The sequence below is a fragment of the Mastigoproctus giganteus genome, chromosome 12 (assembly GCF_048544385.1).
Source record: "Mastigoproctus giganteus isolate SK-2022 chromosome 12, ASM4854438v1, whole genome shotgun sequence".
Taxonomy (NCBI): Eukaryota; Metazoa; Arthropoda; class Arachnida; order Uropygi; family Thelyphonidae; genus Mastigoproctus; species Mastigoproctus giganteus.
In genome coordinates this window covers 1,505,806-1,531,878 of record NC_143586.1, presented here as the reverse complement: position 1 = coordinate 1,531,878, position 26,073 = coordinate 1,505,806, and the positions used below count along the sequence as shown (strand labels likewise).

The window sequence follows — 26,073 nt, the reverse complement described above, 5'->3', positions numbered from 1 at the left end:
AGAAGCTCTCATAATTATGACTAAGGGTTTGCTCATTTCCTTTGCTGCCTCCTTTAATATAACTGGATTGATCCCATCCACCCCATTGCCTTTTTTATGTTTATCTTCAACAATTTCTCCTCCACTTTCCTCTCAGTTATTATAAAATCATCTTGCTCACTGCCAGAGTTCAATTCACCTCTGGCATTCCCCTTCCTAAATAACTCCTCATGTGTGAATGTAGATGCAAAATACTCATTCAGTTTATCAGCTACTTGAACAGGATCATCAATACTCGAAACATCTATATTAAGTGGACCAATCTGATTCATCCCCTTCCTTCTCGAGTTTACATAAGTAAAGAAATCTTTGCTGTTTTCCTTTGCATCCTTTGCCAAACATTTATTGTTTGTTTGTTTGTTATTTGGTTTTTAGGAACATTAACAACTAAGGTCATATTGCTCCGGGGATGTGCGGTGGTCATTCCCTGACCTTTCCGCATCCTCTGTATTTGGTAGCCACGGGCTCGAATCCCAGTTAATCAAGAAGCGTGTGCTACGCACTGCTGCTCCTGCCCACCTGGCTACAGAGGTGCCGTACATTTATCATGAAAATATCTTAATGTGAACCCAATATTTTTTTTTTTTTGTAATTCGCCCTAAGACCTTGGAAGTTGAAATTTTCGTTATATAGCTAAGCTATTTATGTCTCTAAAATATTTTTATAATGGAATTGGGCTACACTTTCATTGTTATCATATGTTCCGTTATAAGAATCAATTTTAAATGCTATTGTGATATTTTTCTAAAGTACATTTCTGGAGGTCACTACCATAAAACAATTTGCACTTTCTGGTTTATTGGCTTTTCTGTTAGTGCAATCTATTATAAATTGGTTATAAGATACCTCATTGCAGAATCTCGAGGAATGTCAGTAATGAACACTTTTTTAAAGAAAAGGTGAACAGAAAATGGACATGGAAGAGCCCAAGTGGATTAACAACTAATGAAATTGACTTTATCCTCACTAACAGAAGACATATCGTCAATGATATTACTGTCCTGAACAAGGTAAATGTTGGAAGTGATCAGGATGGTAATATGCACACTTGATATAGATGTAAGAAAAGACAGGAAGAAACTGACTTGAGTAAATAATACTGTCTTTGAGATAACAGAAAAGGAGAAAAAGCAGTATGTGCTGGAACTTATGAACAAGTTTGAGTTTCTGCAGACTGCTCAGGACCAAGATATCGACAAAGGATATTACAACTTTCTGAAAGTATTAAAGCCCAAGAACACTATAGGTAAAAAGAAATTCAAAGAAGAAACAATTATTCAAAAAACACTTGTCATGATGAACTGAAAACGACAAATGAAGAGCAAGAAAAACACTGACAAGGAGAAAATTGAGTATACTGAGTTTATTCAAAGCCATTAGAAAGAGACTCAGAGAGGACATAAGAAAATTTACCACAAGAAAAGTAGAACAAGCATTAAGGGAAAACAAAGGATTTAAATCAGCAGCCATGAGTAGTAATACAGAAAGACAAATGATACTGAAACTGAAGAATAGCGATGATGTACTTATAAATAGCAGAGAAGGCATAATTCAAATAGCAGAAGACTACTATAGAGAATTATACAAGGAGCGAGTGATGATGCCAGAAGTGGGGAAGATGGATCGCAAATTAGTAACATATACTGCATACCCGATATCCTTCCTGATGAGGTAGAACTTGCTTTGAAGAAAATGAAGAATCAAAACCCCCGGGAGAAGATGAAGTTACTGTAGAGTTGTTAAAATTGGGAGGAAGAGACATGACAAAAAAACTGGCAAGGCTCTTCACAAAATGCATTAGAAAAGGTGTGGCGCCTAAGGAGTGGAATAATGCAATCATAGTTTTGCTGCATAAGAAAGGAGATAAATCCGAAATTGGAAATTATAGACCAATTAGCTTGTTATCCCACATCTACAAGTTGTTCACAAGGGTCATTACTAACAGATTAGAAAGAATACTTAATGAGAATCAACCGAAAGAGCAAGCTGGCTTTAGGACAGGATTCCCAACTATGGATCACCTCACATAATGTCACAGCTAATGGAGAAAGCAAATGAATATAAAACACCATTATGCCTGGCATTTGTGGATTATAAAAAGGCATTTGACTCTATACAGCATAAGGCAATGTTTTGGGCGCTGGAAAGATAAGGCGTAGAAATCCCATATATTATGATTTTGAAGAAAACATATGAGGATTAGACAAGACAAAGACAGTAGAAAATTTAAAATTGAGAAAGGAGTTCGACAAGGAGACACAATATATCTGAAGTTGTTTACTGCTGCCCTTGAGGAAGCTTTCAGAAAATTAGACTGGTCGCAGAAAGGATTCAATGTGAATGGAGAATACCTAAACCATTTACGATTTGCAGATGACATTGTGGTCATAAGTCATGATCCCAAAGAATTAGAGGAAAATCTTAATCAGTTATGCACAGTTAGTAAGGATTTTGGACTGAAGATAAATATGGCTAAAACAAAAGTAATGATGAACAAAGGCAATGTCACATATCTATCTGGGACAAGTCATTAGCTATAATAATGATAAATGGCTGGAAGTCAAGAGAAGAGTAAATTTTGGACGGATAGCATTCAGGAAATATAGTCACATACTGAGGAGCAATATCCCAATTTGTCTGAAACGTAAAATAATGAACCAATGTATACTCCCCACCATGACTTATGGAAGTGAAACTTGGGCACTCACCAAAAGAATGGAAGAGAAGCTGAGAACTACTTGGCAAAGAGTGGAACGAATTATATTGGGAATCAGACTGTTAGATAAGAAGAAAAACACATGCTTTAGGCAGCAAACTCAAGTAAAGGAGATTCTTATCAAAACTAAAGAACTAAAATGGTTTTGGGCAGGACACATAGCTCAAAGACATGATTACAGATGGACTAAGAAAATAACAGAATGGTACGTAAGGGGGAGCTAGAAGAAAACCTGGAAGACAACGACGGAGATGGACAGAAGAAATTCATGAGTTTGTGGGTAGTAAATGGATGGCCATTGCACAAAACAGAAGGAACTGGAAAGTTGCTGGAGAGGCCTTCATCCTGCAGTGGATTGAAAATGGCTGATGATGATTATAAATTGGTAGTAAACATGATCTTATTGCATTTGCAATAATACCGATAACGGGAATTCTATGGGTTGTACGTTATGGTATTATGGTGAAATGAGTTCCCCTTCACTGAAATCTTGAATTATATAAAAAATATAAATAAATTTTCAGAATCTTCTCTTCATTACTATATACATATTACACCAGTGAAGGGAAAAGGACCAATGGAAAGTGTAAAGTGCTAGCAGGGCTAGGAAACAAAACAAAATTTATTTAGAAATGAAGATGATTAATTAAGAAGTACAAAGCAGGACAAGGTTTGTCATCTGTTTCACGGAATTAGGTCTTTCTGCTTCAACAGTGAATACTGTTTCAATAGATAATGCACGTATAAAAGAACATGTTAAAGGATCAACACATTTAATATCAACAATGATCACATAACAGTGTTCAGTGCTATATCGAAGATGGGAAAGCGATTGTTAATATGGATGGAAAATCAGATTTAGAAGCAGGTGCCCCTGAGTCCAATGGCCATTCAAACAAAAGGAAGAAGTATTTATGAAGATATTAAGAATAAGTACAGCAAACTCCAAGCCAAGTTCATGGCAAGCAATGGGTGGTTTAATAGGTTCATGCATCGTGCTGGTTTCCAAAACATTAAATTATGCGGTGAAGTCGTCAGTGCTAATTCTGCAGTTGCAGAGAAATTTTGTGATGTGTTGGAAAAAACCTCTGCTAAATCTCCACAGCCCTCAACTTCTGCAGCACCGTGCTTATCAGCTGGAGAGTTAATTCTGGCAACAATGCTTGAAAGGTAAAACTTGCTGAAGTTATGCCTGTTTCCTCTCTCTTTTTTGTAATTTTATAATTTTGAAATTTTTGTAATTTTGTACACTTTTGTAGTTTTTTCCTGCACATGAGATAAAAAAATTGAATAAACAATTCTATTTACATGTTTGTCAAACATTTCATTTTTGCTTCAATCAAATTTGCAGGTGCTGCATAAGCATTTAGGGAAATTCTGACTTAGGTAGAGTTCCCCGGAACGCAACAGTCGTTGAATCAGTCATAAGTCAGGGAATGGCTGCACTTCTAGTATTGGTTTAATGCAAATGTACATGCACCTGCTCTTACTCTTAGTTACTCTACATAGCCCATGTATTCACTTGTTCCATGATGACCCCCAGCAGCTCTTGAAATACCCAGCAACTTGCTCTCTAGGCTGCTGCTGCTCATTACAATAGAAGCAGTGAAAGAATGACTTTCGCCGCTGCCTGCTGCTACTGTTAATCTTTTAGTCTGTGTTAAAGCTGTGTTCTTAATAACTGGTCATGGCTTGGCTTACAAACTGTCCCAATTAGGACTAAGTGATTCTGACCTTTGTTCCTGTGTCAATATAATAGACACTTATAATAGAAACTTTAGTATAAATATAATGTTATATTGTATATAATATGTTGATTTTCAAAATAGTTTAGAAAGCTCTGTTGGTGTTGTTTTGGAGAGGGATCATCTTTTCATCCTGTTTTCTAATAAAAAACTTTTCACTTACTTCAACAATTATGTTGATGCAGTTTTCCAAAGAAATTCTAGAATACTAGATAGTAGAAGCTCACTTCCACGAGGCAGGGATGGAAACCATGCTTATTAAGATATGTACACTGGTTCGAAACATATTATTTCTAAAGAATGGGCCAAGTGGCTACGTGTTTAGTTTGTTTTGTAAATTTGAGTTAAATTACTAACAAAATTCTAAATTCTGAAACTGTGTTACCATTGAAAGAAGATCCAAGCTATGGATGTGCTACTGCACAGGTAGTGGTTGGCTTATGGCATTTTGAATGTAATTTAATATCCATTAAGGTGTTGCATCTGTATTAGAGTGAATCCATGTTGGAGAGGTTATCTAAAATGTAATTTCTAATACTTTTATCGGGATTCTTTATCCCTTTTAGAAGTATCTATGCAGGGTGAGGTTTCACTGTGTGTACATATAATGTATGTTTTTTTTATTTTATTTTATTTTTTTCAATACTATTAGCTACTTAAATTTTTGGAGTTATTTCAAAATTTATTTAAAATTTTGCATGCTGTGATGTACAAGAAATTTAAAAATTCAGTATGTTCCTATTTTCCAGTAGTCTACATCTCAGGATGTCAACCTCGAGTAAATGTTGCCTGTTTTAATCTTCCTAATGCCAAAACAATGATATAACAACTCCTCTAAGACTAGATATTTATATAACTAGTGGGAAAGCAAGTAACCTTGACCTATAAAGAAACATGTAATTCCAAACTTCTTATTAGCTACCCACAGAGTAGTGCAAAGTATTATTGAGTGTTGCATTTGCGTTTCTTATCTTTATTAAGTGGAATGAATAATACATTTTGCTGAAAAATCTCTTAGACTTTAAACATTTATAGAACTTGTGAGAAAAGGAAAGCAAGTGATCTTGAAATAACAAAGACACAATTCAAAATTTTGTAATTGCTTTGGCAATCTATCCAGTCTGATGCCACTCTTGAAGCACAAGCCAAATGTTGCAAACATAGGCAGGTCACCTGACAGATTCATGCAATTTTTAGTGGTTCAAGAACCATTAAAAATCTCTTAAAAAATATTGAAGTGAAATGTTTGTCTGTATTTAGAGGTTACAAAGAATTTCAGAATTTTAATCATTAATTAAGGGATGATGTGGTAACATTATCTTTGAGAGCCCCTATCAGGTGACTTGCTATCACCACTGAGTTAATTTTGAATTACAATAAGATTATTTTCTTTCTACATTAGAACCAGAAAATAAAAGTTGCATTTATATTAAAATTTTTGAAGTATAAGTGAGATAAAGGCAGAGGGACAGCTATACGATTTTAATGCGAAGGCAACCATACCTGAAGAATCACTCTTGAACATTATGATTAATTCTCTTTCTTTTTTGTATTGAATAATGAAATTTTTACAGTGTTTTCATTTTGATTAGTTCATATCAGTATAATTCATTTTGGTAATTTATTTATTTTTCAACTGAATTCCTTTAAATCCTTTAAATTTATTTTTTCAGCTGAATTCCTTTGAGCAGTTGTGCATCAACTTTACTAATGAGAAACTGCAACAGTTGTTCAACCATACCATGTTTATCTTGGAGCAAGAAGAATACCAAAGGGAAGGAATTGAGTGGAAGTTTATTGATTTTGGTCTTGATTTGCAACCTACCATCGATCTCATAGAAAAGGTAAGTATGATAACTAATTTGAATTAAAATATTGGAATGAATCACTAAGTTTTTCTTTGCTGAAAATTAATTTTTTATTAAAGCAATGTGGACCATTATTTTCAAAAAAATACTACAATAAAACAGCACATTACTGTGCTATTTATTTAGAGTATCTTCTTAAATCATCAATCCTAGTTATATATCCTAGAAATAAGATTTCTAGGAAGGAAATAGATGGAAAGCAGAAGGTAGCGGATGATCGTCTAGTGGCTTTTCATGACTGTGGTCTGTCAGGTATGGTCTGTTGGCCAATCTGAGCTCTCCTTTTTAAAGTTCCTTGACTAAATGATGATGATACATTTTTATATGCCAGATGTAGAAATGCAGCAAAGTTAAAGCTTGATCTATAATAAATAAAAATAAAACTAGGGATTTGGCAGATATTCAGTTATCTAGTAAAAAAAAAAAAAAGGTAAACTGCAGCCATTATCAACCCACTGCAGGATGGAAGCCTCCTCAACAATTCATGCCGAGGGAAATGGACTATAATCTGCCACGCTGGTCCAGTGCGGGTTGGCAGATCGACCGTGTTTTAGCAGTCAGGGGCTTGAACCCCGGTCTACTCAAAGAGTGTGTGCGAGCGTGTGCTACTGCACTCCCGCTCCTGACCACTCAGCTACGCAGAGCAATATGGCCTTAGTTGCTAATGCTCCTAAAAACCAAATAACAACAACTCAACTACGGAGTTATGTAGTAATGCACCAAATCCCTGCTGACTGGGCTAGCCAGGTGGGTAAAGTGCCTGCCTGGCAACCCAAAGGTTGCGGGTTTGAATCCCACCTCGGGTTTGGATCAGAGTGAATACAAAACCTTTGGGAGGTGCATTATGGCCACAGAAGCCGATGCGCCAACAACTAACAAAAAAAAAAAAAAAAAAAATCCCTGAAAATGGATCACGAGGTGCAAAATGCTCTGATTCAAAGTGAGATAATTTTATTAGTAGGCAGCTGTATTTCATTGATAATTTTATATTGGGAGACTCAGCTGTAAGATAAATTGGGAACATATTCCAAGAAAAAAGAATATGTTACCAGTTTCCTTTACATGCCTACTGCAAAGATTGAGGATGTATAATCCAGATGAGAATGTCACAACCCAGGATGATAATTAATTAGTGTCCACATGTATATCATACATGTAGATACTAATAACAAACTGACGATTGGTCAGAAGCATAAAGTCAGGTTGTTAAAAATGTTGAAAGTCAGGTTGTTAAAAATGTTCTAATGCCTACAACTCTGCCCAGATGTGATATTGAGGGATCATATAATGAGAGCCATGTCAATTAACTCCTAACATAAAAGAGGTAATTTCACTTAATCGAGTGAGTCAGTTAAGATTAAGTTGATTAAGAGAGCTTTTATTGTATATACTTTTCTGGATCAATGTTTATCATTAGTGTGGGGGGGTAGTACAATATATGAGAGCAATTTGTGGTAAAGGAGTTCACAATATAAGAATACTGCATTTTGTAACAAATTGGAGGACTAAATTTACTTGAAAAACTGAAATTTACAAAAACTAACACACTTTGGTGAGATTTAAAAAAAAAAAAGGAGAAGAGTCGATCTTTCACTCATCACTGTAATTCTCACCATTTTCCATATAAACAGAAGCACATAACAGTCTTATGTATCACAAAGGGTATTAATATTGATTTAAAAACATTAAAGTTTAATATGATAAACATTCTTGTTAACACTGGCCATACAGAAAATGTAGCAGAAAAAGTTTAAAAAAATATAGTAAAATGAAGTCTACCCATAGAAAAAGGATAACAGGAAAAGAAGAAAAATGTCAAACACCACTTGCAAGTATATTTCTTTGCAGAGGTAGGGCTTTCAGAAATAAAAAACTAGAGGGAATGGACAAAAATTTAAACAGAAGTGAAAACTCTTATTATTGTTGGTGACTCTATTGTCAGGGAGACGGGGAATATATTATGCAGAAAGGTTGTTTGTTATTTGGTTTTTAGGAGAATTAGCAACTAAGGCCATATTGCTCCGGGATATGCGGTGGTCATTCCCTGACCTTTCCGCATCCTCTGTATTTGGTGGTGACGGGCTCGAACCCCGGTCTAATCAAGAAGCATGTGCTATGCACTGCTGCTCCTTCCCACCTGGCTATGGAGGTGCCTATGCAAAAAGGATAGGTGGAACAGGACCAGGGTATTTCTGCCAGGGGCAAAAGTTGATGATGTTGTAGAGCAGATATCATCTTTTCAGGGCACAAAAGGTTATATGTTGTACACGTTGGCACTAATGACCTTAAGAGTAAGAGATCTGCAGATTTACTTAACAAGTACAGGGGACAATGTTGAAAAAAAGTTCCGGAGCTAGGGTTGAATTTGAAAGTGTCTGCAATTCTGCCCAGACACAATAGGAGGTAGTATATGATGAGAGCCATGTCAATCAATTCATCCCTGGAGAGATTGTGCAAGGCTCATTGGGGTAGATATTTTTTCAGCATGGTCTGTGCATGTTAATAGGAGAGATTGCTTATACAGGGATGGGATACACTCAAATAGAAAGGGTGCAAGAATATTTGCTGATTCTATTGAGGCAGTGTTAGATGGGTCGGAAAACTGTTAGCTTGGGGATTCACAGGTTAAAAGATTAACAGTAGCCACAGGCAGAGACAAAAGTGATTCTTACACTGCTCTATTGTAATGAGCAGCAGCCTAGAGAGCAAGTTGCAGGGGATTTCAAGAGCTGCTGGGAATCATCATGGAATAAGAAAATATATGGGCTGTGCTATGGTAACTAAGAGTAAGAACAGGTGCATGTATACTTGCATGTACACCAATGCTAGAAGTATAGTAATTAATTTGATGAATTTGAAGTGCTGATCAAGGCATCAAAGGCAGATATTGCCTTTGATGATATCACAGACATGGTGTCGTACAGATATAAACAGTGCAGAATTGGAATTTAGGGAGTACAATGTCTACAGAAAGGATAGACAGGGTAGAAAGGGAGGAGGGGTTATGCTGTGAGTTAAGAAACACACAAAATCTAATGTAGTGCATCCAGTTGATGTGGATGGACAGTGCAATGTTGAATCAGTTTTGTGTGACATAAACACTGGGAAAGGGAAAATGTGTTATAGATCTAATGACTCTGATGAGTACAGTGAACAGTTGAGCAGAGAAATAGAGTAGGCCAGTAAATCAGAATGTCTTGTAATGGAGGATTTTAACTTTCCAGATATTGACTGGAACTTGTGGATTGGTCACTCACACGCTAGCAAGACTTTCGAGGATTTATTGGAGGATTTTTTTCTACAGCAATGTGTTCAAGGGGCAAACAGAGGGGGTAATACTCTTGATCTAATTATCAAAAGTGATAATTAAATCAGGCAGTGTTTGAATTCTACAGTGGGATCAACTGATGATGTTAAAAACAGTGAATTATAAATGGGAGGCCTTCAGGGAATTAACCTTGGAAGCTACTAGGCTTTTCATACCAACAAAGAAATACTGTTCCGGCCTAAATGGATGTTAGATGAATTAATGAGGCTCATGGCAGAGAACACAAAGGTGCGGGATGCAGATATAAGCTAGTCTTTAATCAAGTTGCAAAGGAGGTTAGGTGAGTGAAGGTTGATTATGAGAAATCCTTGGCAAAGGATGCAAAGAAAAACAACAGACTTCTTTACTTATGTAAACTCTAGAAGGAAGGAAGGGGATGAATCAGATTGGTCCACTCGATGTTGGTGGTTCAACTGTTGACGAACCTGCTCAGATAGCTGACACACTGAATGAGTATTTTGCATCTACAGTCACACATGAGGAATTCTGTAAGGAAGGGGAGCACAGAAATTTACTAAACTCCAACAGGAAGCTAAATGATTTTGTAAAAAGGGAGAGCAAAGTGGAGGAGAAATTGTTGAAGTTAAACATAAAAAAGGCACCTGGGGACAGATGGAATCTATCAAGTTGTATTGAAGGAGGCAGCGAGGAAGTAAGCAAACCCTTGGCCCTAATTATGAGAGCATCCTTGGATTCAGGGGAGGTCTCAATGGACTAGAGATGTGCAAATGTATCTTCAATTCACAAAGGGGGTTCAAAAGATGGCACAAATAATTATAGACCTGTTAGTTTAACTTTTGTTCTGGGGAAACAATGGAGTCACTAGTTAAAGAAGTGATGCAGGATCACCTAGACAAGACTGCAGTAATAGCTCAGAACAGCATGGGTTTGTTAAGGGGAAAGTCTTGTCTGACCAATCTGAATGGATACTACGATGTTGTCACAAAGGAACTGGATGCAAAAAAATAATTTTGTTATCATATACTTGGATTTCAGGAAAGCTTTTGATACTGTTGCACATGGAAACTTCAGCACAAATTGTAGCAGTATTGGTATTAAGAACGAGTTAATAGGCAGCTGTATTTAATTGATAATTTTATATTGGGAGACTCAGGTTTGTATTGGGGTTTAGTGTGTGGATAAAGGGATGGTTGAGTGAGAGACAGCAGAGAGTGGTAATAAATGGACATTGCTCTACATGGACTAATGTTATTAGTGGAGCCCCCCAGAATTCAGTGCTGGACCCATTGATGTTTTGTGTATTTATTAATGATATCGATGTAGTTATATCAGGCTTAATGTCCAAGTTTGCAGATGACACAAAGGTTGTCATGCTTGTTAATGATAGTAAAGACAGTATACTACTGCAGAAGGATCTAGAAAAGTTAGGTAGATGGGCTGAGAAGTAGCAATTGAAGTTTAATATTGAAAAATGCAAAGTACTGCATATGGTAGCAGTAACCCAAGAGAAACATATCAACAGTGTGGTACTGCTCTCAGGGAGGTGGAGCTAATAACATTAGTCCACGATGAGCAGCAGTGTCCATTGATTACCACTCTCTGTTTTCTCCCCCTCAACCAGCCCTTTATCCATAGCAGCAATTTGCCTCCAATGTCACACTGCACCAATTTGTGTAGCAGTCTTCCATGTGCAACAGTATCAAAAGCCTTTCTAAGATCCAAGTATATAATATCAAAGCTATTCCCTGCATCCAGTTCTTTTGTAACTGCATCATAGTATCCAATCAAATTGGTCAGGCAAGACTTCCCCTTAACAAAACCATGCTGTGTCCGAGCTATAACTGAAGTCTTGTCTAAATGATCCTGCAGTGCTTCTTTAACCAGTGCCTCCATTAATTTTCCTGGAACAGAAGTTAAGCTCACAGGTCTATAATTACTTGTGTCAGCCTTTGATCCTCTTTTGTGAATTGGGGTTACATTTGCACATCTCCAGTCTATGGGTACCTCCCCTGAGTCCAAAGAAGCTCTCATAATTATGGCTAAGGGTTTGCTTACTTCCTTTGCTGCCTCCTTTACTATAACTGGATAGATCCCATCCACTCCGGGTGTCTTTCTTGTGTTTATCTTCAACAATTTCTCCTCCACTTTACTCCCAGTTATTTCAAGATTCTGTAGCTTACTGCTAGGGTTGAATACACCTCTGGCATTCCTCTCGCTGAATAACTCTTCATGTGTGAATGTCGATGCAAAATATTCATTTAGTTTGTTAGCTACCTGAGCAGGATCATCAACAGTTGACCCGACAATATCAAGTGGACCAATCTGATTCATCCCCTTCCTTCTGGAGTTTACATAAGTAAAGAACTCTTTGCTGTTTTTCTTTGCATTCCTTACCAAGGATTTCTCGTAATCTGCCTTCGCCTGCCTAACCTCCTTTGTAACTTGGTTGCATATCAACTTGTATCTATCATAGGCTTCTGTGTCATGTGTTAATTTGTAAGTATCCCATGCATTTTTCTTCTCTGCCATATGCCTCATCAGTTCATCTGACATCCATTTTGGCCTAAACCTTGAACAATATTTCTTAGTTGGTATGTAAAGCCTAGTAGCTACCAAGATAAGTTCTTTGAATGCTTCCCATTTTGAATTTGCTGTTGGTAACATCATCATCAGTTGGTCCCACTGTATAGAATTTAAATACTGTCTCAGTCCATCGTAGTCGCCTTTACGGAAGCAATAACCCTTCCCTTTACCCCTAATGGCAGTTACCTCTTTGAGTGAATCCCACTTTAGCATTAGCATTAGCATTAGTAGAGGCATATGATGCAAGAAAGCAAGCTTATTCAGCATCAGCCAAAAAAAAAAAAAAAAACACACCACTCTCATTTCACCACTCCGTTCGCTCGAAATACCTGTCCAGTTGAGCCTTAAATTTGTTTAGGCTATCAACCTCCACAACAAGGGATGGAAGTCGGTTCCACCAACCAACCACCCGCTGGCCAAAGGCAAATTTCCGCACATCTATATGACATCCGTCCTTCCTCAATTTGAATTTATGCCCTCTGAGCTGATTATTCTGAGCAAGATGAAGAATCCCATTGGCATTGAGCATGCTCAAACCATTCAAAGCCTTATACACCTCTATCAGATCACCTCGCCGGTGCCTAGTCTCCAGACTCTGTAATTTGCAAAACTTAAGCCTTTCTTCGTAAGAGCAACCCTTTGTTCCATTCACTAATCTTGTTGCCCTTCTCTGTACCCGTTTCAGCATCCCTACATCCTTCTTGAAATGAGGCCTCCAGACCTGTATACAGTACTCAAGATGTGGCCTGCCCATTGCCTTATACAAGGGAATAATCACCTCCTTATCCCTGCTAGAAAAATTCCTGTATATCATTGACAAGACACCATGAGCTACTCTTGCAGCTCATCTGCACTGCTCAGAGAACTTCATATCTGCCTGCACAACCACCCCCAGGTCCCTTTCATTCTCTACCACTGTCAGTGTAGTACCACAGAATTGATACGTTGCTCTGGGGTTGCTGTTTCCCATGTGTGGTACTTTACATTTGTCAATGTTAAACTTCATTTGCCACCTCTCAGCCCATCTGTTCAACCTTTCCAGATCCTGTTGCAGCAGCATAGCATCAGTGGTGTCCTTAACAACCCTGCCAACCTTTGTATCATCTGCAAATTTGGACATTAAACTTGATATCCCATCATCAATATCATTCATAAACACCGAAAACAACAACGGACCCAACACTGAACCCTGAGGAACTCCACTAATAACATTAGTCCACGTTGAGCAGTGTCCATTGATTACCACTCTCTGTCTTCTGCCACTCAACCATCCCCTTATCCATAGCAGCAATTTGCCTCCAATGCCACACTGCTCCAATTTGTGCAGCAGTCTTCCATGTGCAACAGTATCAAAAGCCTTTCTAAGATCCAAATATATAATATCAAAGTTATTCCCTGCATCCAGTTCTTTTGTGACTACATCATAGTATCCAATCAAATTGGTCAGGCAAGACCTGCCCTTAACAAAACCATGCTGCGTCTGGGCTATAACTGAATTCTTGTCTAGATGATCCTGCAGTGCTTCTTTAACCAGTGCCTCCATTAATTTACCTGGAACAGAAGTTAAACTAACAGGTCTATAATTACTTGTGTCAGCCTTTGATCCTCCTTCGTGAATTGGGGTCACATTTTCACATTTCCAGTCTATGGGTACCTCCCCCTGAGTCCAAGGAAGCTCTCATAATTATGGCTAAGGGTTTGCTTACTTCCTTTGCTGCCTCCTTTAATATAACTGGATAGATCCCATCCACTCCGGGTGTCTTTCTTGTGTTTATCTTCAACAATTTCTCCTCCACTTTACTCCCAGTTATTTCAAGATTCTGTAGCTTACTGCTAGGGTTGAATACACCTCTGGCATTCCTCTCGCTGAATAACTCTTCATGTGTGAATGTCGATGCAAAATATTCATTTAGTTTGTTAGCTACCTGAGCAGGATCATCAACAGTTGACCCGACAATATCAAGTGGACCAATCTGATTCATCCCCTTCCTTCTGGAGTTTACATAAGTAAAGAACTCTTTGCTGTTTTTCTTTGCATTCCTTACCAAGGATTTCTCGTAATCTGCCTTCGCCTGCCTAACCTCCTTTGTAACTTGGTTGCATATCAACTTGTATCTATCATAGGCTTCTGTGTCATGTGTTAATTTGTAAGTATCCCATGCATTTTTCTTCTCTGCCATATGCCTCATCAGTTCATCTGACATCCATTTTGGCCTAAACCTTGAACAATATTTCTTAGTTGGTATGTAAAGCCTAGTAGCTACCAAGATAAGTTCTTTGAATGCTTCCCATTTTGAATTTGCTGTTGGTAACATCATCATCAGTTGGTCCCACTGTATAGAATTTAAATACTGTCTCAGTCCATCGTAGTCGCCTTTACGGAAGCAATAACCCTTCCCTTTACCCCTAATGGCAGTTACCTCTTTGAGTGAATCCCACTTTAGCATTAGCATTAGCATTAGTAGAGGCATATGATGCAAGAAAGCAAGCTTATTCAGCATCAGCCAAAAAAAAAAAAAAAAACACACCACTCTCATTTCACCACTCCGTTCGCTCGAAATACCTGTCCAGTTGAGCCTTAAATTTGTTTAGGCTATCAACCTCCACAACAAGGGATGGAAGTCGGTTCCACCAACCAACCACCCGCTGGCCAAAGGCAAATTTCCGCACATCTATATGACATCCGTCCTTCCTCAATTTGAATTTATGCCCTCTGAGCTGATTATTCTGAGCAAGATGAAGAATCCCATTGGCATTGAGCATGCTCAAACCATTCAAAGCCTTATACACCTCTATCAGATCACCTCGCCGGTGCCTAGTCTCCAGACTCTGTAATTTGCAAAACTTAAGCCTTTCTTCGTAAGAGCAACCCTTTGTTCCATTCACTAATCTTGTTGCCCTTCTCTGTACCCGTTTCAGCATCCCTACATCCTTCTTGAAATGAGGCCTCCAGACCTGTATACAGTACTCAAGATGTGGCCTGCCCATTGCCTTATACAAGGGAATAATCACCTCCTTATCCCTGCTAGAAAAATTCCTGTATATCATTGACAAGACACCATGAGCTACTCTTGCAGCTCATCTGCACTGCTCAGAGAACTTCATATCTGCCTGCACAACCACCCCCAGGTCCCTTTCATTCTCTACCACTGTCAGTGTAGTACCACAGAATTGATACGTTGCTCTGGGGTTGCTGTTTCCCATGTGTGGTACTTTACATTTGTCAATGTTAAACTTCATTTGCCACCTCTCAGCCCATCTGTTCAACCTTTCCAGATCCTGTTGCAGCAGCATAGCATCAGTGGTGTCCTTAACAACCCTGCCAACCTTTGTATCATCTGCAAATTTGGACATTAAACTTGATATCCCATCATCAATATCATTCATAAACACCGAAAACAACAACGGACCCAACACTGAACCCTGAGGAACTCCACTAATAACATTAGTCCACGTTGAGCAGTGTCCATTGATTACCACTCTCTGTCTTCTGCCACTCAACCATCCCCTTATCCATAGCAGCAATTTGCCTCCAATGCCACACTGCTCCAATTTGTGCAGCAGTCTTCCATGTGCAACAGTATCAAAAGCCTTTCTAAGATCCAAATATATAATATCAAAGTTATTCCCTGCATCCAGTTCTTTTGTGACTACATCATAGTATCCAATCAAATTGGTCAGGCAAGACCTGCCCTTAACAAAACCATGCTGCGTCTGGGCTATAACTGAATTCTTGTCTAGATGATCCTGCAGTGCTTCTTTAACCAGTGCCTCCATTAATTTACCTGGAACAGAAGTTAAACTAACAGGTCTATAATTACTTGTGTCAGCCTTTGATCCTCTTTTGTGAATTGGGGTTACATTTGCACATCTCCAGTCTATGGGTACCTCCCCTGAGTCCAAAGAAGCTCTCATAATTATGGCTAGGGGTTTGCTTACCTCCTTTGCTGCCTCCTTTAATATAACTGGATAGATCCCATCCACCCCAGGTGCCTTTTTTATGTTTATCCTCAACAATCTCTCCTCCACTTTCCTCTCAGTTATTACAAAATCATCCACCTCACTGCCAATGTTTACTTTGCCTACATCATTCTCCTTCCTGAATAACTCCTCATGCGTGAATGTTGATGCAAAATACTCGTTTAGATTGCTAGCCTCCTGAGCAGGATCCTCAACTGTTGAACCATCAATATCCAGTGGACCAATCTGATTCATCCCTTTCCTTCTTGAGTTTAAATAGGTAAAGAACTCTTTTCTGTTTTTCTTTGCATCCTTTGCCAAGGATTTTTCATAGTCTGCCTTTTCCTGCCTAATCTCCTTTGTTACTTGGTTACAGACCAACTTATATCTATCATAGGCTTCCATGTCACCCATTAATTTGTATGTATCCCATGCATTTTTCTTCTCTGCCACATGTCTCATTAGTTCATCTGACAACCATTTAGGCCTAAATCTTGAACAATATTTCTTAGTTGGTATGTAAAGCCTGGTAGCCTCCAAGATTAGTTCCTTGAATGCTTCCCATTTTGAGTTTACTGTTGGTAACATCATCAGTTGGTCCCACTGTATAGAATTTAAATACTGTCTCAGACCATCATAGTCGCCTTTACGAAAACAAAAACCCTTCCCTTTCCCTCTGATGGTAGTTACCTCCTTGAGTAAATCCCACTTCAACACACTGTGATCACTGCCACCTAGTGGTTCATTTATCTGCAGATTCTTAATGCATGAAGATTCTTAATGCACTTCAGCACACTGTGATCACTGCCACCTAGTGGTTCATTTATCTGCAGATTCTTAATGCATGAAGAATCACTGCTGATAATCAAATCAAGAGTATTACTCCCTCTTGTTGCCTCCCGAACATGCTGATGTAGAAAACAATCATCCAATAAATCCACAAAAGCCCTGCTAGTGTGTGAGTGACCGGCCCCCAAATTCCAGTCAATATCTGGGAAATTAAAATCTCCCATGATAACACTCTCTGATTTACTGGCCCACTCTATTTCCCTGTACAGTTTCTTATTATACTCATCAGAGTCATTAGGCTTATAGCACACTCCTACTCTCAATTTTGATCTCCCAGTGCTTATGTCACACCAAACTGACTCAACACTGCACTGTCCAGCGATGTCGACTGGCTTCACTTCCTTGGTTTTTATGTGTTTCTTAACTAATAGCATAACCCCCCCTTCCTATCCTGTCTATCCTTTCTGTAGACGTTGTACTCCCCAAATTCCAGTTCTGCATCCCTTATATCTGTGTGACACCACGTCTCTGATATCCCAACAATATCTGCCTTTGATGTTTTGAGCAATACCTCAAATTCATCAAATTTGTTTACTAAACTCCTAGCATTGGTGTACACGCAAGTATACCTGCACCTGTTTCTATTCTTAGCTACCCTAACACAATCCATGTGTTTACTTGTACCGCAGTGGCTCCCAGCAGTCTCTGAAATATCATTCATCTTGTTTTTCAGGCTTCTGCTCATTCTAATAGAAGCAGTGCAAGAATCACTTTCACTTCTGCCAGTGGCTACTGTCAATCTATTGGTCTTTGTCTCCCCCAAGCTAGCAGTTTTCCAACCCACCTAACACTGCCTCGATAGCATCAGCAAATATTCTTGCACCCTTTCTATTTAAGTGTATCCCATCCCTGTAGAAGCAATCTCTCCTGTTAACAAGTACAGTCCAGGCTGAAAAAAATTCTACCCCTTGAGCCTTGCACAGTCTTTCCAGGGCCGAATTGATCGACAAGGCTCTCATCATATACTCCCTCCTATCGTGTCTAGGCAGAATTGCAGACACTTTCAAATTCAACCTAATTCTCGGCTTTTGTTCAATGTATATTTATTTTAACTGTTTATTTTATATGTCTTCAATTTTAATAAACATTCTAAGTTTTAAGAAGCATAAAAATGGTTGGACAGTGTGTAAGAACTTTGAGAAAATGTAGAAGAAATGCTAATGAAACATTAGAGGAGAGATCTAATAGACTAAAATGATACTCTACGACTACAAAGATGGACAGAAAACATTGAAGAAAGAGAAGCAAGATTGGAAATGAGAAGAAGCCATAGGACTAATCAAATAAAAGTACCGGATGCAAATAATCAACAAGCTGTAAATAATGTGGAAGAGCATGACATAGGAAATATATTACCATTGTGAGTATTGCAATGCAAGATATTGGGGACTTGAGTTAAACACATCAAATAAATACACGGAATGCTGTCATGATGGAAAGGTTTCACTTGACCGACTGTCTGAGACACCTGCTCTATTACGAGTAGTAGAGTACTATTACGAGAGCTGCTTACAGGGGATACAGCATGGCACACATCTAAATGATAATCAACCTCAGTCCTCACTCGAGCAAGAACATCTGGAGTAATGCTTGCAATTGCTGCAGTGATTCTTTCCTTGATGAACAAGATTCTGAATCTTTTCACTGTAAACCAGTGTTTTCACATAACCCTAAGGGAAGAAATCCAATGGGGTAAGGTCTGGTCTTCATGGGGGCCAAGGAATGGGTCCATTTTGTCCAATCCATCATCCCGGAAAATGAACATTTAACACATCGTTGAAAGTATGATGGTGCTCCATCCTACTGAAAGATGACGAGATCAGATTCATGCATTTTCTCAATTTAGGGAAAGAAAAAAATCTCCACCATGTCTAGATACATGCTGCCATTGACAGTATGTTCTGTAGAGAAAAAGGGTCCAAAAATCCTATTGTGCATTAAACCGCACCAAATGTTGACCTTTGGAGAGTCTCTAATGTGCTCATGTATTGTAGTAGGATTTTCAGTTGCCCATATCCGGCAGTTATAATGATTTACACACCCACTGATATGGAATTAGCATTAGCATTAGCATTAATAGAGGCATATGATGCAAGAAAGCAACCTTATGCAGCATCAGCCAAAAAAAAAAAAAAAAAAACCACTCCCATTTCACTCCTCCATTCCATTCCATTCCATTCCAAATACCTGTTCAGCTCAACCTTAAATTTATTTAGGCTATCAACTTCCACAACAAAGGATGGAAATCTGTTCCACCAACCAACTACCCACTGGCTAAAGGCAAACTTCCACACATCTATCCTACATCTGTCTTTCCTCAATTTGAATTTATGCCCTCTCAGGTGATTATTCTGAGCGAGAGGAAGAATCCCATCATCATTGAGCATGCTCAAACCATTCAAAACTTTATACACCTCAATCAGATCACCTCGCAGCTGCCTAGTCTCCAGACACTGTAATTTGCAAAATTTCAGCCTTTCTTTATAAGAGCAACCCTTTGTTCCATTCACTAATCTTGTTGCCCTTCTCTGTACTCGTTCCAACAGCTCTACATCCTTCTTCAAATGAGGCCTCCAGACCTGTATACAGTACTCAAGGTGTGGCCTGACCATTGCCTTATACAAGGGGATAATCACCTCCTTATCCCTGCTAGAAAAATTCCTGTATATTCCTGACAAGACACTATGAGCTACTCTTGCAGACCGTCTGCACTGCTCAGAAAACTTAATATCTGCCTGCACAATTACCCCCAGGTCCTTTTCTTTCTATACCACTGTCAGTGTAGTACCACAGAGTTGATACGTCACTCTGGTGTACTGCTTCCCATATATAGTACTTTTCATTTGTCAATGTTAAACTTCATTTGCCACCTCTCAGCCCTTCTGCTCAACTTTTCTAGATCCTGTTGCAGCAGCATAGTGTCATTAGTGTTCTTAACAACCCTGCCAACCTTCGTATCATCTGCAAACTTGGACATTAAGCTTGATATACCATCATCAATATCATTTATAAATACCGAAAACAACAATGGACCCAACACTGAACCCTGAGGGACTCCACTAATAACATTAGTCCACGATGAGCAGTGTCCATTGATTACCTTTCTGTCTTCTCCCACTCAACTATCCCTTTATCCATAGCAGCAATTTACCTCCAATGCCACACTGCTCCAATTTGTTCAGCCATCTTCCACATGCAACGGTATCAAAAGCCAAAAGAATGCAGCCTAATCTGAGAATACGATGCAATTTAAAAATCCTGGCTTATCGTTGCATCTTTGCAGCATGGTGACAGTGAATTCCACTCTTCTTGGCATGTTATTGAGGTGGATTGCATGCAGGAGGTGAATTTTGTAAGGAAAAAGCTTTAGCCTTTTCCGCATGATGTACACAGTCGATTTCAGGTGACTCAATTGTGAACTTCACTGGCGAACGGGCTTCTGCAGACTTCGAATGCAGGACTGCCATATTGCTTCCACATATAATCCAATGTGTGTGCGGTCTTCCTGGTCGTTTATGTTTCTCAACACTTCCTGTCTCCTTAAACTGTTTAAACCATCAGCAGATATTGTTCTCATGTGATGGATCCATGTGATATTCTTGTCTGAAACACTATTGAACCTCGATTACAGATTGTCATTCCGCCAAACACACACAGCTTTCTCTTGCAAGGTAGTCATTTCCAGATTAACTGACATTCCACTGACTATCTCACTGAACAGCTATTATAGATGGTGCCTTGCTGTGTGCACTGCTGACTGCCTGCATGTGCAACGTGGCCCCTGCCACAAACTTGTTGCCATGTTGACTTCATCTGAACACTTTTCCAGCCATGGTGCTTGCTGTGTGTCGCATAACATTAGAACAAAACACCACCATTATTTTTCGGACACCCTGTATACTATTCTGGCTGAAATCCAGAACATGAATATATTCATTGCAGGTGTGGCCAAAGAATGGAGTGATTGTCCGTTTGAGTTTCTGTGATTGGCTGATTATTGGGAATGCATAATTTACCTCATTTGGCATCTCTAATTGTTTGATTGGATGCAAATTTGCTTTTGATTTTAGTGGGAAATGTGACATTATCGTGCTGTTGTTTAGTCTTTGTTGTGCTGCTCTGCTGCCCTTGATTATTGTGTGTTATTGTTATTTTTTGTTATTTCGTTTGGAAAAGGATGGATGTAAGACTATCTGAATGGTGTATGATGTGAATTTGAAACCTTCAGAATACATGTTTTCAGTGTGGATGTTTGATGAAGTGTACTGGCATGCGAGGACTGATCAGTTAGTTTTTTTGTTTTTCTTTCAAGTTATTTCTTGACGTTTTTATTTTTTTTCCACAGCAATTGTATGTATGAGTTGTTAGTATCAGATTCTCTTTGTATTAGCGGGGATGTGGGGGCAGTAGCCCCCAGCACAAAAAAAAAACAAAAAAACATTTCTGTTGACGTGCATGAGCAATTCTCATTGTTAATGCACCTGAAATCATCTTGTAATGTATGGAGAAGAATCAGTGGTAGTGGTTGTATATAGTGGTAATTTTTGTTAGTTGTTTAAAAAAAATTGTCATTTTGTCGTTTCCTTTTCTTCATTTCAGCTCCGATATATTGTGATGTCACTTGATATCCCTCAGTAATATGCAGGAGAGGGGGGATAGCAGTGAGTGGGAGTTGCCTTAATGACCTATTTCTGCTTTCTTCTGCTCTTTCTCACCGAAGTACAGGGTTATAGCCATGTTATGGAGTATAACTGTGAAATATAAATATGAAACAAAAGACAGCGCTGGAAGAAGGTATTTCCACGCCCTTTATTAAGGATATATATTTTTTTGCCTCATTGTTCTGTTTTTGGCACCCTAGGCATGAGCCCTGCTAGCCCATACCTTAATCTGGCACTGAACACAAATCCAGATAATAAGAAAATTAATGTAAGTCTGCAATTTCGTGTACTGTATTTATTTCAAACACCTCAATTTGCCTGCCGTGTTGAATGCTGGTAAACATTAACCAATCAGATGATCATTGCGACGTCTGGTTATGTGGAACAGACTGTTGGATAGGTTTTATGAGTACCAATAAGTTATAGGGTGGTAATCCCTTTAACTCTTAATTTGTGCTGAGCCCCCAGCTGGAGTGTTGGGAAATAGGTGGCTATATGGGATGTGTTAGGGTAACTAAGAATAGGAGTAGGAGCATGTATGCTTGCATGTATACCAATGCTAGAAGTATAGAAAATAAATTTGATGAATTTGAAGTGTTGGTCAAGACATCAAAGGTGGATATTGTTGGGATAGCAGAGACGTGGTGTCACACAGATATAAGGAATGCTGAACTGGAATTTGGGGAGTACAATGTGTACACAAAGGATAGACAGGATAGAAAGGGAGGTGGTGTTATGCTGTTAATTAAGAAAAACATAAAATCAAAAGAAGTGCATCCAGTTGATATAGATGAACAGTGCATTGTTGAGTCAGTTTGGTGTGACATAAGCACTGCGAAAGAAAAAATAAGACTAGGAGTGTGTTATAGGCCTAATGACTCAAATGAGTACAATGAACATTTGTACAGAGAAATAGAGTGGGCTAGTAAATCGGAATGTCTTATAATGGGGGATTTTAACTTCCCAGATATTGACTGGAACTTGTGGGTTGGTCACTCACATACTAGTCAGACTTTTGTGGATTTATTGGATGATTGTTTTCTGCAGCAGCATGTTCGAGAGGCAACCAGAGAAAGTAATACTCTTGATCAGGTAGTAGTAGTAGTAGTAGTAGTAGTAGTGACATGTGATGCAAGAAAGCAAATGTATGAGCTTATGCAGCATCAGCCAAAAAAAAAAAAAAAAATCACACCATTCCCTTGAAATGCCTGTCCAGTTCCTCCTTAAATTTATTCAACCTATCAACTTCCACAACGACAGATGGAAGTTTGTTCCAGCAATTAACCACCCGCTGGCTAAAGGCAAATTTCCGCTCATCTATTCTACCTCTGTCCTTTCTTAATTTGAATTTATGCCCCCTTAGGTTCGTAATCTGAACAAGTGGAAGGATCCCATCAGAATTCAGTGTGCTGAACCCATTCAAGGCCTTATACACCTCAATTAGATCACAACGCAGGTGCCTAGTCTCCAGCCACTGCAATTTGCAGAACTTAAGCCTCTCTTGATAAGAGGATCCCTTCATTCCCCTCACCAATCTTGTTGCCCTTCTCTGTACACTCTCAAGTAAATCTACATCCTTCCTAAAATGAGGCCTCCAGACCTGTATGCAGTACTCAAGGCGTGGCCTGACCATTGCCTTATACAGAGGGATAATCACCTCCTTTTCCCTGCTAGCAAAATTCCTATATATCATTGACAAAACCCCATGACCTGCCCTGGCACCTGTCTGCATTGCTCAGAAAACTTCATATCTGCCTGCACAATTACTCCCAGGTCTTTTTCATTTTCTACCATCTTAAGTGTAGTACCACACAGTTGGTACGTTTCTCTGGGGTTACTTCTACCCATATGCAGTACTTTGCATTTGTCAAGGTTAAACTTCAATTGCCACTTCTTAGTCCATCTGCCCAAATTATCTAGATCCTGTTGCAGTAGCACACTGCCATTACTGTCATTAACAACCCTGCCAACCTTTGTATCATCTGCAAACTTCGACACTAAGCCTGATATACCTTCATCAATATCATTGATAAATATACAAAACAACAGTGGACCCAACACCGAACCCTGTGGGACTCCACTAATAACATTAGTCCACGAAGAGCAGCACCCATTGATTACCACCCTCTGTCTTCTCGCACTTAACCATCCTTTTATCCATTGTAGCAACTTACCATTCTGCTCCAATTTGTACAATAGTCTTCCACGCGCAACAGTGTCAAAAGCTTTCCTGAAATCCAAATATATGATATCAAAATTATTTTTTGCATCCAGTTCCTTTGGTTATCAGCAGTGATCATTCGTGTATTAAGAATTTGCAGATAAAGGAACCACTAGTTGGCAGTGATCACAGTGTACTGATGTGGGATTTTCTTAAAGATTTAATTACCATCAGGGGTAAAGGAAAGGGTTTTGCTTCCGTAAAGGTGAGTACAGTGCCCTCTGACAGTTTTTAAATTCTGTACAGTGGGATCAACTGACAATGTTACCAATAGTAAATTCTAAGTGGGAAGCATTCAAGGAATTAATCGTGGAAGCTACTAAAAGTTTCATACCTATTAAGAAATATTGTTCAAGGTTTAGGCCTAAATGATTATCTAATGAACTAATGAGACTCGTAATAGAGAAGAAAAATGCATGGGATGCATATAAATTATCAAGCGACTCAGAAGCCTATGGCAGATATAAGCTAGTCTGTAATCAGGTGACAAAGGAGGTTAGGCAGGCGAAGGCAGATTACGAGAAATCTTTGGCAAAAGATGCTAAGAAAAACAGCAAGGATTTCTTTACTTATATAAACTCTAAAAGCAAGGGGATGAATCTGATCGGTCCACTTGACATCGATGGTTCGACTGTTGATGATCCCGGTCAGATAGCAAACAAACTGAATGAGTATTTTGCATCTGCATTCACACATGAGGAATTATTAAGGTTTGAAAATGGCAGAAGGTTATCAAATTGTAGCAGGATACTTAATGATTTTGTAATAACTGTGAACAAAGTCGAGGAGAAATTGTTGAAGTTAAACATAAGAAAGGCACCTGGGATGGATGGGATCTATCCAGTTATATTAAAGGGGATGGCAAAGAAAGTAAGCAAACCCTTAGCCATAATTATGAGAGCATCCTTAGATTCAGGGGAGGTCCTCAAGGGCTGGAGATGTGCAAATTTATCCCCAAGTCACAAAGGGGGGATCGAAGGGTGACACGAGTAATTACAGCCCAGTTAGTTTTACTTCTGTTCCGGGTAAAATAATGGAGTCACTGGTTAAAGATGCATTGCTGGACCATCTAGACAAGACTGCAGCAATAATTCATTAAGGGAAAGTCCTGTCTGACAAATTTGATTGGGTATTATGATATGGTTACAAAGGAACTGGATGCAAAAAATAATTTTGATATCATATACTTTGATTTCAGGAAAGCTTTAGACACTGTTGCGCATGGAAGGCTACTGTACAAATTGGAGCAGAATGGTATTAAGGGTAAGTTGCTACAATGGATGAAATGATGGTTGAGTGGGAGAAGACAGAGGCTGGTAATCACTGGGTGCTGCTCTTCGGGGACTAATGTTATTACTGGAGTCCCACAGGGTTCGGTGTTGGGTCCACTGTTGTTTTGTATATTTATCAATGATATTGATGAAGGCATATCAGGCTTAGTGTTAAAGTTTGCAGATGATACAAAGGTTGGCAAGATTGTTAATGACAGTAATGGCAGTGTGCTACTGCAACAGGATCTAGAAAATTTGGGCAGATGGGCTGAGAAGTGGCAAATGAAGTTTAAAATTGACAAAGGCAAAATACTGCATATGGGTAGAAGTAACCCCAGAGAAATGTACCAACTCTGTGGTACTACACTTAACGTGGTAGAAAATGAAAAAGACCTGGGAGTAATTGGGTAGTCAGATATGAAGTTTTCGGAGTAATGCAGACAGGCTGCCAGGGCAGGTCATGGGGTTTTGTCAATGATATACAGGAATTTTTCTAGTAGGGAAAAGGAGGTATTGTCCATCTGTATAAGGATTTTCTAGTAGGAAAAAGGAGGTATTGTCCATCTGTACACAAGTCTGGAGGCTTCATTTTGGGAAGGATGTAGATTTGCAAGTACAGAGAAGAGCAACAAGATTGGTGAGGGGAATGAAGGGATCCTCTTACCAAGAGAGGCTTAAGTTTTGCAAATTGCAGCAGCTGGAGACTAGGCACCTGCGAGGTGATCTGATTGAGGTGTATAAGGCCTTGAATGGGTTGAGCACGCTGAATTCTGATGGGATTCTTCCACTTGTTGAGATTATGAACCTAAGGTGGCATAAATTCAAATTGAGGAAAGACAGATGTAGAATAGATGGGCAGAAATTTGCCTTT

At 38.9% G+C, this 26,073-nt stretch overlaps 1 protein-coding gene across 1 annotated transcript in view; it reads left to right on the top strand.

Annotated features, from left to right (window-relative positions):
- LOC150076628 (uncharacterized) overlaps positions 1 to 26,073 on the top strand; it is a 1,101,557-nt gene that overhangs the window by 448,744 nt on the left and 626,740 nt on the right. Inside the window, exon 12 of the mRNA XM_090386980.1 lies at positions 6,174 to 6,344. Coding sequence (XP_090243106.1) covers positions 6,174 to 6,344 — 171 coding nt within the window. The remainder of the gene's footprint in view (positions 1 to 6,173; positions 6,345 to 26,073) is intronic.